The sequence below is a fragment of the Solea senegalensis genome, linkage group LG3 (assembly GCF_019176455.1).
Source record: "Solea senegalensis isolate Sse05_10M linkage group LG3, IFAPA_SoseM_1, whole genome shotgun sequence".
Classification (NCBI taxonomy): Eukaryota; Metazoa; Chordata; class Actinopteri; order Pleuronectiformes; family Soleidae; genus Solea; species Solea senegalensis.
In genome coordinates, this window is record NC_058023.1 from 20,513,351 (window position 1) to 20,529,900 (window position 16,550).

General features: G+C 40.6%; 3 protein-coding genes across 5 annotated transcripts; all 3 read left to right on the forward strand.

Moving 5' to 3' along the window:
• The first annotated feature begins 774 nt into the window (after positions 1–774).
• LOC122765741 (extracellular calcium-sensing receptor-like) lies at positions 775–4,999 on the forward strand. Its single transcript, XM_044020138.1, has 6 exons — positions 775–1,060; positions 1,143–1,440; positions 1,564–2,361; positions 2,443–2,670; positions 2,754–2,877; positions 3,927–4,999. Exons 1-6 carry the CDS (start codon positions 828–830, stop codon positions 4,826–4,828), a joined length of 2,583 nt encoding a protein of 860 aa, XP_043876073.1. The 5' UTR covers positions 775–827; the 3' UTR covers positions 4,829–4,999.
• An 824-nt stretch (positions 5,000–5,823) lies between these two features.
• Positions 5,824–9,887, forward strand: LOC122765744 (extracellular calcium-sensing receptor). Of its 2 annotated transcripts, none has more exons than XM_044020144.1 (6): positions 5,824–6,080; positions 6,157–6,445; positions 6,596–7,399; positions 7,481–7,708; positions 7,881–8,004; positions 8,677–9,887. In XM_044020144.1, exons 1-6 carry the CDS (start codon positions 5,866–5,868, stop codon positions 9,570–9,572), a joined length of 2,556 nt encoding a protein of 851 aa, XP_043876079.1. In that variant the 5' UTR covers positions 5,824–5,865; the 3' UTR covers positions 9,573–9,887. The 2 variants fall into 2 exon arrangements, with proteins under 2 accessions (XP_043876079.1, XP_043876080.1); XM_044020145.1 differs by having other exon boundaries at positions 6,028–6,080; positions 6,260–6,445.
• Positions 9,888–9,898: 11 nt separating this feature from the next.
• On the forward strand, positions 9,899–13,866 carry LOC122765735 (extracellular calcium-sensing receptor). 2 transcript variants are annotated; one of them, XM_044020130.1, is made up of 6 exons: positions 10,018–10,440; positions 10,548–10,833; positions 11,027–11,845; positions 11,933–12,163; positions 12,412–12,535; positions 12,668–13,865. In XM_044020130.1, exons 1-6 carry the CDS (start codon positions 10,232–10,234, stop codon positions 13,579–13,581), a joined length of 2,583 nt encoding a protein of 860 aa, XP_043876065.1. In that variant the 5' UTR covers positions 10,018–10,231; the 3' UTR covers positions 13,582–13,865. The 2 variants fall into 2 exon arrangements, with proteins under 2 accessions (XP_043876064.1, XP_043876065.1); XM_044020129.1 differs by having other exon boundaries at positions 9,899–10,440; positions 12,412–13,866.
• The last annotated feature ends 2,684 nt before the right edge of the window (positions 13,867–16,550 follow it).

Sequence of the window (16,550 nt, forward strand, 5' to 3'; positions counted from 1 at the left end):
CACAGTTTGTAAAGTAAAGTAAAGTAAAGTAATCACAGTATTACAACATGCCTGGATGTTTTCACTTTTCAAATGACACCTTGCATTAGGTTATGCAGGACACAGTAGTCATCTGCCCCAGCTGTAATCAACTGACAGTCAGCTGACTGCAATCTTGCTCAAATCACAGCCACTCTCACACAAAGACGGTCAATTCATCCCTCACTCATTGCTTGCTACACCAATGCTGCCTCACACTGCTGCAGATCTTCAGATCAAAAGACCCAGATCACAAATTTGAAATTTCAATCAATGACTTACTATTCTTTTTTTTTTTTTGGATTTTCTTGTACATGGTTCATGTGTGTGTTTATCTGCACTGAGAGCTGTGTTCAAGGAACTTATAAAGTCCTTCAGAAAGGAAGACCCGTCTGTTGTTATGGCTGTGTACCCAGTCAAGCAGGTGAAATCAATAATCAATAAATAATAAATCAATAATATAGCAGGTAAATAACTCTCTCTCTCTCTCTCTCCATATATATATATATATATATATATATATATATATATATATACATATATACATATATGTATGTATACATATTTAATTTAATTGTATAAATGTATAAAACAAAGCAAGATATTGCTATTTCGACAAACTATTCTGTGTAGGAACCTCCCTCCTCTCACCCCGCCTTTCAGGTCCGGAGATATGAAACATGAATATTGATTTATATGCTGCAGAAATGTATAAATATATACCAGTATACCAGTATATACCAGTGCAGACTCAGATTTACACTGAGGTTCATGTGATGCCTCCACATGGTTAAATTATCTGTCACACAATGATGTCCCTGCAGAGGTGTCCAGATAAAGGGTGGACACTTTTACAACTGCTGTTGGTTGCATCTTTTTCTCAGGCCAAGGAGCTGCTGTGCAGACAGAGAGGAGATCCTGAAAAACCTCAGCTGTTTAAGAATGGGGACATCATGTTGGGGGGAATATTCTCTTTCCACAGCAGCTGGAAAACCCGATGGGAAAACTATATTGACAAACCATCACCATTGGAGTGTACCAGGTAAATCATATACTGTGGAAATCTGTTTAAATGTAATATTTTATCTAAGAACAACTAAACTTTTCATTAATGTTGCATTAAGTTTGAATTTCAGGGGTTTCCAGTTTGCCCAGGCTATGCGTTTTGCCGTTGAGGAGATTAATAACTCCACAGACCTACTGCCTGCCGTCTCACTGGGCTATAAAATTTATGACGAATGTGGCTCCATTGCCATAAGTGTGAGAGCTGCACTAGCACAGGCAAATGGTAATGAAGTGACTTCTGCTCCCTCCAACACACCATGTGTCAGACCTGCACAGGTGCTGGCCATTATAGGAGAAACATCCTCTTCTCCTTGTATGGCCATAGCTACTGTCATCGGGCCATTTCATATCCCAATGGTGGGTGAGTTTAAATGACTACATTAGATTCATAAAAATAAAAAAAATACACAATAATTCTACCTGCTGCTCAGAGGAGATATGATAGTGTCACTATTTTACTTTTGATATCTTCATCTTCAGATCAGCCACTTTGCCACCTGTGCTTGTCTCAGTGACAAAACCAAGTACCCGTCCTTCCTCAGAACGATACCCAGTGACTACTACCAGAGCAGAGCCCTGGCCCTTTTAGTCAAGCACTTTGGTTGGACTTGGGTGGGAGCAATCAGAAGCAATGATGATTATGGTAATAATGGAATGGCTATATTCACAGAGACTGCACAGCAGCTGGGCGTCTGTCTGGAGTATTCTGTTGCTGTTTTTAGAACAGATCCACCAGAAAAACTACAAAAGATAATTGATATTATCAAGGCTTCCACCTCCAAGGTAATTGTTGCTTTCCTCTCACACATGGATATGGATGTGCTAATACATGAGTTGACCCACCACAACTTAACTGGATACCAGTGGGTCGGAAGTGAGGGCTGGATTGGCGATTACCAAATTGCAGAAGTAGATAGGCATCACATTCTGGATGGTGCCATAGGCCTGTCCATCCCTAAAGCACATGTCAGTGGCATGAGAGAGTTCATACTGGACGTGAAGCCACTCAATTCAACAAGTACAGACTTTTTCACAGAGTTCTATGAGTCATTATTCAGCTGCAAGTTCAATCAATCAAAGTCATCATCATCAGGGAATCAGAGAGAATGTACTGGACATGAAGATCTGACTGGAGTCCATAACAGCTTCACTGATATGTCACTCATGCCTATATTTAACAATGTCTACAAAGGAGTGTATGCTGTGGCCCACGCACTTCACCGTGTTCTTGGCTGTAATGAAACATGTAACAACAAGTTGCAGCCAGATCCATTCACAGTGAGTTTTAAACCTAAACATGTTTTTGATTTCAACAAAAAAAGTATGTCATATGATTAACTAAATGATCTCCTATTCAAGATTTTACAGCATGTAAGAAAGATTCACTTCAAAACAAAGGAAGGAGATGAGGTTTACTTTAATGAGGATGGAGACCCAGCAGCAAAGTATGAAATTATCAACTGGCAGCCAACAGAACATGGTGCTGTGGACTTTGTCACTGTTGGTCTTTATGATGCTTCTTTACCTTCAGACAAACAGCTGAATCTGTACATTAAATCGCTCATTTTTGCACAGAACTCAAAACTGGTAAGTAACCATGATGTGAACTCTATTATGACTTAGTTAAAATGTTGGATTTAAGCTGAAAAATGTTGTTGTTGTTCATGCAGGTGCCTGTGTCAGTTTGCAGTGAGATGTGTCCCCCAGGAACTCGCCAGGTCCTTCAAAAAGGAAAACCTGTCTGCTGCTTTGACTGTATAAGATGTGCAGAAGGAGAAATAAGCAACGTCACAGGTCCAGTAATAATCCATCAAAGGTTTTTCACTTCACTGAAAAAATCTTTGGTTTAGTCTTAATCCGAGAACATTCCCCTGGGGAATGTACTGTATGATTTGTGGGGTATTTTTAAAAAATTACACACATATGAAATGATAGCAATGCAATGAATATATATATATATATATATATATATATATATATATATATATATATATATATATATATATATATATATACATGTATACATGTAGATACATATATATATATATGTATCTACATGTATACATACATATATGTATACATGGTATATACAGGTTTGAAAACAATAAACCCCAAATTACACTGCTTGCATAACAGTTGCGTTGCATCTCAGAACCGATGTCGGAGCTGATACACATCCATTCTCATCCATGTGTCAAAGGTCACTGGTTGCGAACGTCTGGGTAACGGCTGCGCGTCGTGTTCGCTCGGTTGCGGAAGTTCGGAGCGGATACGCAGCACGCACGAATTCAGCAGAATTCAGCACAAGCCCGTGGGAGTAGGAAAATACCACATCATATTTCATTAATTGTCCCTGTAAGCCCAGCGTGCTCCTGTTTCTTTGGTCGGCATAAATACTGCTCTGTTTGTTGTGTTTACAACGTGTTTGCGCGCAAGAAGTACCACGAGAAAACCTAGTCTCGCGACTCCAGTGAGACGCAAGCAGTGTAAATTGGCGTAGCTGTGGATCTTATGGAGCTGAAAGATTCTGTGAACTAACTTGATTGAATTTAACAGACATTGATAATAAGTAAAAAGTTATGCACTACTCAGTGAATTTAATCATCATCCATTACTTCTCAACATGACCTTGTCCTTAAGGCCCTGGTATACTTCTGCGCACATTGGTGTGCGGCATTGCGCGACCCCGGTATACTTGCGTGTCAGGGTCCTGCAGTATCTGACTTCACCATCAGGTGGCGGTACGAGTCTGGACACAGGGAAAACAAAAACATTCCTAACTTTCAATGGCATCGTCTCTGTGAACTCAATCATGAATGATCTGCTTCATCACTACTTTTCAGATTCTGTCACCTGTGTGCAGTGTCATCCTGAATTCTGGTCAAATGAGAGAAGAGATGCCTGTGTGAAGAAGGAGATAGAGTTTCTATCATATGAAGAAATTATGGGAGCACTTCTCACTGCAGCGTCCCTATTTGGAACCATCATGACTGCTTTTGTATCGCTGATTTTTTTCATGCACAGGAAATCTCCCATTGTCAGAGCCAACAACTCTGAGCTGAGCTTCCTGCTGCTCTTCTCCTTGACTCTGTGTTTCCTGTGTTCTCTGAGCTTCATTGGCCAGCCGTCAGAGTGGTCCTGCATGCTGCGACACACTGCGTTCGGCATCACTTTTGTCCTGTGCATCTCTTGTATCCTGGGGAAAACTATAGTAGTCTTAATGGCCTTCAGGGCGACACTTCCAGGAAGTAATATGATGAAATGGTTTGGGCCTACACAGCAGAGACTCAGCGTTCTGGCTTTCACTCTCATACAAATTGTCATATGTATCATCTGGTTAACAACTTCTCCTCCTTTTCCATTGAAGAATTTTCAAGAACTCAAGGACAAGATCATCCTGGAGTGTGCTCTGGGCTCAGCTGTAGGCTTTTGGGCTGTACTTGGATATATAGGAATTCTGGCCATCCTGTGTTTTATTCTTGCTTTTCTGGCTCGGAAATTGCCTGATAACTTTAATGAAGCTAAATTCATCACTTTCAGCATGTTGATATTCTGTGCAGTCTGGATCACCTTTATCCCAGCCTATGTCAGCTCTCCTGGAAAGTTCAGTGTTGCTATAGAAATATTTGCAATTCTAGCTTCAAGTTTTGGATTGTTGTTTTGCATTTTTATCCCAAAATGCTATATTATCTTATTAAAACCAGAGAAGAATACAAAGAAGAATATGATGGGGAAGACAACATAGTTAGGTGGTCTAGTTTTCATGTATTATTCGGTAAACCCAACTTGCGTTTCTATTACTCACATATTTTATATTGTATGTAATTAAGTACAAGTAATTGCTTCCTCCTTTCAAATGTATCACTGTGTGTAGCGTGCACTCAAACAATAAAACCTATCATTTCACAGACAAAAATATTACTTGGCTTTCATCCCCTGAGGCTTCAATTCAGCTCCTCCTTGTTGTTAAATGAGAATAAAGCTCTGCAGTGAGATGTCGAGCTTGTTGTTCTGGAGAGAGGGGGAGTGTGTGTGTGTGTGTGTGTGTGTGCGTTGATTAAAGGGTTCACTGCAAACACCTGAACTGGCTCAAGATCAGAACCAGAATACTTTATCAATAAAAAGAAGACACAGCTAATATATATATGTACATATTAAAAAACAGATGAATTGATATATATATATCGATGTATATATATATATATGGATATATATACATAAGAACTATGTGCTTAGTAAGAAACATGACACTCTCAATTGTGACAAGTAAAGACCACCCATAAATAGAATGTGTGAATGTAATGTAAAAGTAAATCAAAACAAAACGCATAATTTGCTGCCAAACTCAGAGTTTATAAAAGCACACTTATCACAATAGCAGTAAGTATAGTGAATGTTCGGCTGCAGTTGTAATAATGTGTCGTCAGGTGAATCTGGCTGTAGAAGATGCACATGATGATGATGATGATGAGGATTATAGTTTATGATTCTTGTAAACTTAGTAAACACTATTAAATGTGCTGCAGCTTGCCAGCAGACATTTGTGAAGAGATTTTGTCCTGGTTAATAGGTCAAAATAATAATCTCCCAACAAATGCAACAGTTATGACTCATGACATCATGTTGTTTTTTTTTTTTAGGGTAGCAAAGTGGTCTGACGTCATCGCTCTGGACCACAGTTACTGATGCAGAATTATAAATCTCTGCCCACAGGCCATCTTGTTTAGTTGGTTACACAGGTCTGCATTTGTGTGCCTCTTGTTTTGCACCAGATGAGAGACTATGGGTGTCCTTGCATTACTATCATGTGTACTTTTTATAGGAGTCTTTGGAGCAAATGAAGACGCCGTCATCTGTGAGATGCTGAGTAGTCCAGAGTTTCCTCTGTTATCAAAGGAGGGCGACGTGACTATCGGTGGAGCATTCTCCATCCATAGTCACATCACAAATCCTCCATTGTCCTTCACAGAACTTCCAGAGCCTCTCAAGTGCTCCAGGTACTCTTTGCTGTGTTATGCTTAATAGTTTTGTTTCATAATGGAAGAAAAGTAAAAATACTTGTGTCTCTTTCAGGATAAATTTAAGAGAATTTCGATTTGCCCAAACAATGATTTTTGCCATTGAAGAGATCAACAACAACAGTTCTTTACTACCTAACATCTCCATTGGTTATAAGCTATTCGACAGCTGCGGTTCGACTTTGCCTTCGACACGTGCCGTGATGGCTCTGATGAATGAGGAGGAGAGGACACCAAGACAGACCTGCTGGAGTCAGTCACCTGTTCATGCCATCATTGGAGCCTCTGAGTCCTCCTCCACTATTGTGATGGTACAGATTGCAGGGACGTTTCAAATACCAGTGGTAAATATTTGTCATTGAAAAAAAAAATACTTGATCTATATTACAAAAAAACAGAAGGAGCTCAAAGATCCTGAGAATGTTATTGTTTCCCTTTAACCACTCAGATATTGTCGATGTATTCTTATCTCTGTCATTCTTCTTGTCTTTCAGATCAGCCACTTTGCTACATGTGCTTGTCTAAGTAACAGGAAGGAGTACCCCTTCTTCTTCAGAACCATCCCCAGTGACTACTACCAGAGCCGGGCACTGGCTAAACTGGTGAAACACCTTGGCTGGACATGGGTTGGGGCAGTTAGAAGTGACAATGACTATGGTAACAATGGCATGGCTGCTTTTATTGCGGCTGCAAGTCAGGAAGGGGTTTGTGTAGAGTACTCAGTGGCCATTTCACGAACTGACCGCAGGGAGCAGGTTTCCAGGCTGATCAGAGTGATCCGTGAGGGAAGTGCAAGAGTTTTAGTTGCCTTTCTCGCCCAGGGTGAGATGGACATCCTCCTTGAGGAAACTTTGAAGCAAAACATGACTGGGTTGCAGTGGGTTGGCAGTGAATCCTGGATTACATCAGGTTATTTTTCCCATAAGAGGTACTCTGCCATTCTCACAGGGTCTCTGGGCTTCAACATCAAAAAGACAAAGATTGCAGGATTACGAGAGTTTCTTTTAAAAGTGGGGCCACATCAGGACCCTCATAATAATATACTGAAAGAGTTCTGGGAAGAAACCTTTGGCTGCAGTTTCCAGTCCACTCATGGCCAGACCCAGTGCCACGGCTCTGAGAGATTGCAGGACGTCAACAATCCCTTCACAGATGTGTCAGAGTTAAGGATATCTAACAACGTCTATAAGGCTGTATATGCTGTGGCACATGCTTTGCATGAAATGTTGAAATGTGGACAAAGCGGTGAAGTCGGAAACCAGTCCTGTACATGGAAAGATAATTTAGAACTAAAACAGGTGAGAGGTGAACTGCTCATTAATCAAAACAAATCAATATGAGATAGCTATTTTAACTTGTACATCACATTTCTTCACAAGGTTGCAAAGCAGCTCCAAGGTGTGAATTTCACGCTTGGGTCTGGAGAGAGAGTGTATTTTGACAAAAATGGAGACCCTGCAGCAACATATGAACTGGTGAACTGGCAGAAAAACCAGGCAGGAGACACAGTGTTTGTGGCTGTAGGGAGCTATGATGCATCACAACCAGATGGAAAACAGTTCAACATGAATGGACTTCAGATTACATGGCCCGCTGACTCCCTCAAGGTATAAATGTTTTCACTCGTTATGAAGGTGTGTGTTTTCTATCATTTTGTAACCAAGGTCACAAATTACATGCAATTTTATTTACTCTTCGTGACAAATTATATCCCTCAACTAAATGACATATTTGAACAACAACAACAAACTCTGACAGTGGTCTTGTGTATTGTTTCAGAGGCCACAGTCTGTTTGCAGTGAGAGTTGTCTGCCAGGTTTTCGTCAGGCTGTGATTAAAGGAAAACCCATCTGCTGTTTCTCCTGCATTGCCTGTGCCGCTGGAGAGATTAGCAACTCCAACAGTGAGCAAATAATAATAATGATAATAATAATGCATTTTTTTTGTGTAGCACCTTTCACAGACATGACATTCACAAGAAAACAAATTAAAAAGAGAGACCAACAAGGTAAAACAAAAACAGTAAAGACAAAAAAAGCCTCTGGCAAAAACAGACAAATCACAAGTATACAGTTAAACTCAAGGCAATAAAGAGGCCTGCACAAGCTGGTCTTTAACTGTTTTTTTTTTTAAACATATAGACATGCTGCTGTATCACTCCATCACCCTTAGTTTTAAGAGAAAAGAATCAGATTGTCTTAAAACCCGGTTTACACGGATGGGACAATTCACTGAAACCTTCAGGTGCCTGATCATGTGGAGCTTTATACTGTAATAAAATGTTGTATCTCCCTCAAAAACATAACAATGGTTATTCATAAAGCAGAAATAAATGCATTACAAATTAATGTTACCAATCATTTTGTGACACATTGTTTAAATACTTTACTTTGCCACATGCAGCTGTATTTTCATTAACACATTAATCTCAAGCCCAGTGTCAGTGTCCCAAATGTTCTGTATCCACCTTCCACCACATATAATATTATCATCAGTCATTATTATGTCAGTGAGGTTTTGATAACATGTATCTAACAGCAAAAACACATTTCAGTGACGCATGTTTCCCATCCAGATTCTGCAGAATGCTCTCAGTGTCCACTGGAGTACTGGTCAAACGAAGATAAGAGCCAGTGTGTTCCAAAGGTGATCGAGTTCCTGTCTTACAGAGAAACCATGGGTGCCCTCCTCACCTCCTTCTCATTATTTGGAGCAGGTTTAACGCTCCTGGTGTCAGGCATTTTCTTTCATTTCCGTCACACACCTCTTGTCAAAGCCAGTAACTCGGAACTGAGTTTCCTGCTACTCTTCTCCTTGACTATGTGTTTCCTATGTTCTCTGACCTTCATAGGCCAGCCCACCAAGTGGTCCTGCATGCTGCGACACACTGCTTTTGGCATCACCTTTGCCCTGTGCATGTCTTGCATCTTAGCCAAGACCGTAGCAGTTGTCATGGCGTTTAAGGCTAAAATGCCTGCAAACACACTTCCTCAGTGTTCTGCCCTGTGTCAGAGAACAAGTGTTCTTAGCTGCACTCTACTGCAGGTTATGGTTTGTGTCATGTGGCTAAGTCTCGCCCCGCCGTTGCCCCACAAAAACACTGCCATTGCCACAGAGAGGATTATTCTGGAGTGTCATTTTGGCTCTGCAATCGGCTTCTGGGCTGTGTTGGGGTATATCGGACTTTTGGCTGTGCTCTGCCTCATCCTTGCTTTTCTGGCACGGAAATTGCCGGATAATTTCAATGAAGCCAAATTTATCACCTTCAGCATGCTAATATTCTGCACAGTCTGGCTCACTTTCATCCCAGCATATGTCAGCTCTCCTGGGAAGTTCACTGTAGCTGTGGAAATATTTGCTATTCTAGCCTCTAGCTTTGGATTGCTTTTCTGTATATATGCTCCAAAATGTTATATTTTACTATTTAAACCAGAGAGAAATACTAAAAGGCATATGATGGGGAGAAACTAGTCACCTCACTATGAATATACTGTATATATGTACAACAAGTGCCCAAAATCACTTTATACCTCCTTTAAAAGTAAAGCAGAGTACAAATGACTTGCTCACATTTGTTTCTGAAGAACTGGTCATGAATGAAGTTTTGAATCCAAAACAAAAGTTAAAGTAAAAAATATCTGTAAAATAAAACTAAAATGTTTATTCAGGGAGAAATTTCATTTGCAATAATCAAAACTTCAAAATCTTTTGGATTCAGAAGTGGTTTGTTTTGGTTTGAATATATGACGTGGAAAATAGCAGCTCTCAGTGAGTGGAAAACCTTCATATGTTGCCCCATCGTCCCACTCTTCGATGGCCAACATTAATGGTTAACATTTAAATACAAATATACGATAGGTTTACAGAACCCATCTCCTGAAAGCATGCTTAGGTTATTGAAGTCATGATAATCATGAAATGGTTATGCAAAAAAAGGAAGGTCATGTTATAGGCCCATCCACCTGTCAGCCAGACTACAAGATCTGTCATTGGTGGGGAAAGCAATATTATTCACACATGTTGCATGGAAACCCCTGAGGGTTTATGATAGTTTAAAGATAAAGCCTATAAAATACTCAGCACTGAGTGTTTTGTATCTCCACCTCGAGCAGTAAATGTTCTAGTGAAGGATGATTCTGCTGAGAGCAGCTCTGCATCTTCTCTCCCTCCTGACTGTCAGAGGAGGGCAACCTGTATGTCAGACATACGGAACAAAAGAACTGTCTCAGTTTTCTAAAGAGGGAGACATCAACCTTGGAGGCATTTTCTCCTTCCATCAGAACCCAGTCACTGTCAATCCAGGTCTACAGGTGAATCCAGGAACAATCCAATGTGAAGGGTAAGGATATCACAAAATGTACTGATTGGGTTTCATTGTGTCATCCCATGTGTATAATTCATCTGTGTTTCTTCTTTTCACAAATTTTCAAACTCCTCATGTGTCAGACTGGACCCAGGAGAGCTCCAGTATGCATACACTATGATGTTCGCCATAGAGGAGATCAACAACAGCTCGGAGCTGCTGCCAGGGTTGACACTCGGCTACACAATCTTTGACTCCTGCCCCAGTATCCCTCTGTCCATCAAGGCGTCATTAAACCTGATGAACAGGTATGCCAGTGGGGAAGTAAGCTGCCCCAGACTCTCCAATGTACATGCAGTCATAGGAGAAACCACATCCACCTCCACAATAGGTATTGCACGCACTGTGGGACCCTTCCATATACCTGTGGTGAGTGTCGGGGCCACAGACATCCTCTACACAATAACTGCAGAGTGAAAATGCGCTGTTTAATGAAGAGTAATGTCATATTTGAAAATGCTGTATTATGTGTGTGATTCATATCAGGCATTGTCTACTTTCATGTCTTCACAATGTGCAGCAACATGATGAAAATGCACTATTTCTCTCTGTTTCGTTTCAGATCAGTCACTCAGCTACTTGTGCATGTCTTGGTAACAGAAGAGATTACCTGTCCTTCTTCAGAACGATACCAAGTGACATTTACCAGAGCAAAGCGTTGGCAAAGCTGGTAAAACACTTTGGCTGGACCTGGGTGGGGGCTATCAGAACTAACAGTGACTATGGAAATGGTGGCATGGCCACGTTCCTGGAAGCAGCTGAAAAGGAAGGTGTATGTGTTGAGTACTCGGTGGCTATTTACAGGACTGACCCCAGAAAGCGGTTCTTAGAGGTGGTTGATATCATAAAGAAATCCACGTCGAAAGTGATCGTAGCATTCGCTGACGGCACAGACCTTGACATTCTCATCAAAGAGCTTCATGCTCAGAATGTGACCGGCCTGCAGTGGGTGGGCAGTGAGGGCTGGATCACATATCGCTATATTGCCTCTCCTGTCAACTACGCTGTGGTTCAGGGGGCAGTAGGCTTTGCGGCACTCAATGCTCACATCCCTGGATTACAGGAGTTCCTGGTCAACAGCAGACCCTCGACCGCACCAGGAGACCGGGGACTGCTGGAGCTGTGGGAGAAGGTGTTCAGCTGCACCCTGACTCCCCATGCAGAGACTCAGGGTTCAGTGGCAGCGTGCACTGGAAAGGAGTCTCTGCGGGATACAAACACACGCTTCACTGATGTTTCAGATGCTAGTCTGCTGAATAATGTTTACAAGGCTACATATGCTGTAGGCCATGCATTGCACATGCTGTTTACCTGCAAAGATGGACAGGGGCCTTTTGAGAACAACACCTGTGCTGACAGGGAAAATATTCAACCATGGCAGGTAAATATTTACAGTGCCCCACCCATCACCAACTGTGTATGTGACATTAATAATTATATATAAAATTAAAAATAAAATTCTGTGCAGGTGCTGCATTATCTGACTCAGGTGAATTTCACCACTAAGATTGGTGAAAATGTGTTCTTTGATGAGTTGGGGGACCCTGTGGCACGTTACGCTCTGGTAAACTGGCAGATGGGTGAGACAGGTTACATACTCTTTGAGACTATTGGTTACTATGATGCTTCCCATCCTGAGGGTCAGCAGTTTGAGATGAAAGGAGACAGAAAAGCCATCTGGGCAGATGAGAGTCTTGAGGTGAGTGAACACTGAGCACCAGCTTATCATCGCTGGCTCCTCATGTCTCTGACTTTTAGTCTGGAATTGATTCCCATTGCAATTGAGTAGAGCAAATGCATTGCAAATGATCCCTGAATTATTCTCAGTGTTGTGCCAATTAATTGTGTCACTATTGACATGCAAAGACATTAACATTCTAAATAATTATCTCAAGGGGAGTCCATTCATATTAGGGTCTGATTTCCACTGCGTTCACTGTGATGCAGGTGCCGCGGTCCATTTGCAGTGAGAGGTGTTTGCCAGGGACCCGTCGGGCTTTTGTGAAGGGCAAACCTATCTGCTGCTTCGATTGCATCATCTGTGCTGAAGGGGAGTTCAGCAACAGTACAAGTGAGACAGCAGGACTCTTGGCCTTTACTCTCGCGCTCATCATGTTTCTGTTGGGCAAAATCCCTGCCAGCGCTTTACTGTTCTATCTGAGGATGTGTGTGCTGTACAGCTTAAATATATCTATGCTTTCAGATGCAGTGAAATGTGACAAATGTCCGCCCGACTACAAGTCCAATGAAGAGAGGAACAGCTGTGACTTGAAAGTCATCGAGTTCCTCACCTTCAGAGAACTCATGGGTATCCTGTTGGTCACTTTCTCTGTCTTCGGGGCGTGTCTGGCGATGACAATAGCCTTGATTTTTTTCCACTACAGACAGACTCCCGTTGTCAGAGCCAACAACTCAGAGCTGAGCTTCCTGCTGCTCTTCTCCTTGACTCTGTGTTTCCTGTGTTCTCTGACCTTCATCGGCCGGCCGTCAGAGTGGTCCTGCATGCTGAGACACACTGCGTTCGGCATCACCTTTGTCCTCTGTATCTCTTGTGTTCTGGGGAAAACCATAGTTGTTTTAATGGCCTTTAAAGCGACACTTCCAGGCAGTAACGTGATGAAATGGTTTGGACCCGCACAGCAGAGACTCAGTGTTCTGGCTTTCACTCTCATACAGGTTTTAATTTGTATTCTGTGGCTGACGATCAAACCTCCATTTCCCTTAAAAAATACAGAACACTATAAAGACAAGATTATACTGGAGTGTGCTCTGGGTTCACCTGTCGGCTTCTGGGCTGTGTTAGGATACATAGGACTCTTAGCATTGTTATGTTTCTTTCTTGCCTTTTTGGCTCGAAAGTTACCAGATAATTTTAACGAAGCTAAATTCATCACGTTCAGCATGTTGATATTCTGTGCAGTCTGGATCACATTTATTCCGGCTTATGTCAGCTCACCTGGGAAATTCACTGTGGCTGTGGAGATATTTGCTATTTTAGCCTCTAGTTATGGACTTCTCTTCTGCATTTTTATTCCCAAGTGTTACATCATTTTATTGAAACCTGAGAACAATACAAAGAAACATTTAATGGGTAAATTGACCTCAAGAGCCCTTTAATGTTTTATTTAATTAAAAAAAACAAAAACAGCAATCAATTGTCAACATTTGTCTGTCTCTAGTTTGTTTATAGATGTATTAATTATATATGAAGACATTTTAGGTGGCAGATGATTTATTAAAACTATTCTTATAGTGTTATTTATCAATAATGACATTTTCAAGAGTGTAATATTGTATAAATGATTAATTAAGACATGGAATGTGGCACTGATACCACTGATTGTGCTTGTGTAACTATTTCTTTGAGTTGTTTGACATTGATACAGTACTGTTTTATAAAAAAAATTAAACAATAAAACTCAAAAGCACTTTCGACTTCTCCCATGCTCATCAGTGTCATAAATACCCCTTCCACTGAACTTCTGCACAAGCTGCTTAGATGCTGTGTTGTTTGTCCCTTCTTGTAACATACAATATATATATAATCTATGATAAACAATATAATAAATAATATATCAAAATATTCACATAAAGTCAGTACTAAACGATCATTGTGAAGGAAAATGGGAAACCAGGAACAAGACTCCCGAGTGGCATTGTGAGTTATTTACAGATTCTGAAAGTGTGATTTCTAAGCTTTTCAACAATTCAAACACATGAATCTGCAATCTGATAATATTTGAATTTTGGCCTCAAAGATTTACACCTTCTGGGAAGCCAAGTGACAGTATCATCACATTTACAGAGTCCAATCCCCTCCCAGTCTAGCTGTCAGTAACATCTGGTATCTGTTAGCCCACAGGATAGAAACGATTGTAGTAGTTTGAACAATGCTTATCAATAGCAGGTCTTAGGACCCAGAGGGCTCGATGAAGAGGTCCCATAGGGTTCCAAGAGAAAGATAAAATGAAATATGGATATAAATTTCATAAAAATGAAAAAAAAGAAAGATAATATACTTAAAAGTTAGAGGGATCAAGGATACATATGTGACCAGCCACAAGTAAACCAGCAACATGTTGGCCCAGCACAAATCAAGTAAAGAAAATTTTTTTGAGATTGGGTTTGAAATTTCAAAGAAGCCACTTTCAAATAACAGTATGGTGGGTCTTAAAATGATGAACTTTGTATTTGAATTGATTGCTTGCTGTGAATCAATTCCTAGTTAGGGTGTGGTAACATCACATTCCAGTGCTTTTGTTGTTTTTTTGCAACCAATCATCTGCATGTCACAGAGAAAACACATGGCTACTTAATATGCTTAATATGTGTACGTTTTCACTGTTGAATAAAGATAAATAAAGAAGATAAGATTGCAGAAGAACTAAATCCCACAAATGTTTGACGACTACGTTTCATAACGAAGACGGAGGCTTTTGGTCATGCCGACACCGATCTCGATTCTGCTATGCTACCGGACTTTAGTGCTAACACGTTAGCATTTAAGCTAGCAGACTTCATCGCTAACACACTAGCATTTAAGATGGAGGACTTCATAGTCACAAACATTTCTTCAGAGCTTATTTACAACAAACAGATGGATTATTTAGCGGGCCGAAAGAGAGTGTGTTAGGAACGGAGATTACACGGCTTGGACCCAAATGCACGAGACAGGAGGCACGATGAATGATTCAAGAGTATTTATTTTCCTCTTCAGAAAAACAGGCAAATCAAAATCACTTCTTATTACTAGACTTGGCACTCGAGTTTACAAATAAAAGGCAAAGCAGGCTTGGACTCTGATGTGTTCTCTTGAAAGCGAAAACGACGCACTGTCAAATGACCTGGGGACACTATATAGGGGAGAGGGAATCAAGGGCAGGTGCGAGTGATTACTGAAGGATCACCAGGTGAAGTGCATGAGGGAATTAGGGGGGGATGTGTCAAAACAACTGAAGAAACCACGCAACAGGAAGACATGACATTTACCAAAATAAAAGGGGAAGTGAAAATCAAACCCACACCAAAAGTGACATCAACCTAACGTGACTTTAAACCTAAACTAACACAATAACTAAACTAAGCAGCACAAAAACACTAACACTTCGTGACAGAGTGGCAGGACATGAGAATAATTGAACACCTTGAGGCAAACAGACATACGGTAGTAAGCACCCCAAACCTCTTATTAACCTGAGTTTTCATTAACGTTGTTAATCTACGTTACGTTAGTGTTCATTCGAAGTCACATACAGGGATAACAAATATTTTTTCATGCTATAGCATTGTTATTAGCCATAGCTCAGTATTGTCATTTTAAAATGCAAATGATACGCACATCGAAATTTCTGTTTGATCAGATAATTGCATTATAAACTATAAGGAGCATCTATTAATACGAATAACAAACCAACCTGATGTGCTTGAATAATGTGTGAATGACACAGCTTTGGGTATTGACGGTGATGCTAATGATTGAGCAATGAGCTGAGCGTTAGCACATCCTCAGTTCATTTAGCAAAAGACAGTACGTGACACTGAGGGATGAGAAAGGTGGGGTCACACCCTGGACAGATAATCACTCCATCACAGGGCCTACATACCTACAGTCAATATAAAGTGTCCAATTAACCTCTGCATGTTTTTGGCCTGGAATAAATAATGGAAAATAAGAGATGAAATCTCTGAGTCTATGAGATAGAATATGACATGAATATAAGATAGTGTACACGAGAACATTTTGTCCTTGGTGTTTCATTTCATGAATGTACTATTGCCATTAAAATTCAGCTCTACACACTGTGGTATTCAGGTCATGCAAATTGGGCCTGTTAAAGCACTGTAACACTGTGTATCTTATGTTATCTTCTATTGTAGGAAATAAGATGGTTAAAGAAGAACTGTTGTTGGTCAGTACTGGTCCAAGAATGTGGTGGAACTGTACATATATACAGTCTTAAATATGTCCTGTGAACAATATTAACAATATATAAACTGCAAAATGAATGTCTCCACTCTGAATAGTCTCCCCATTTACAAACACATTTAAATATTCTAGTTTTTTCTCTATCCCGTACAGGAACCTC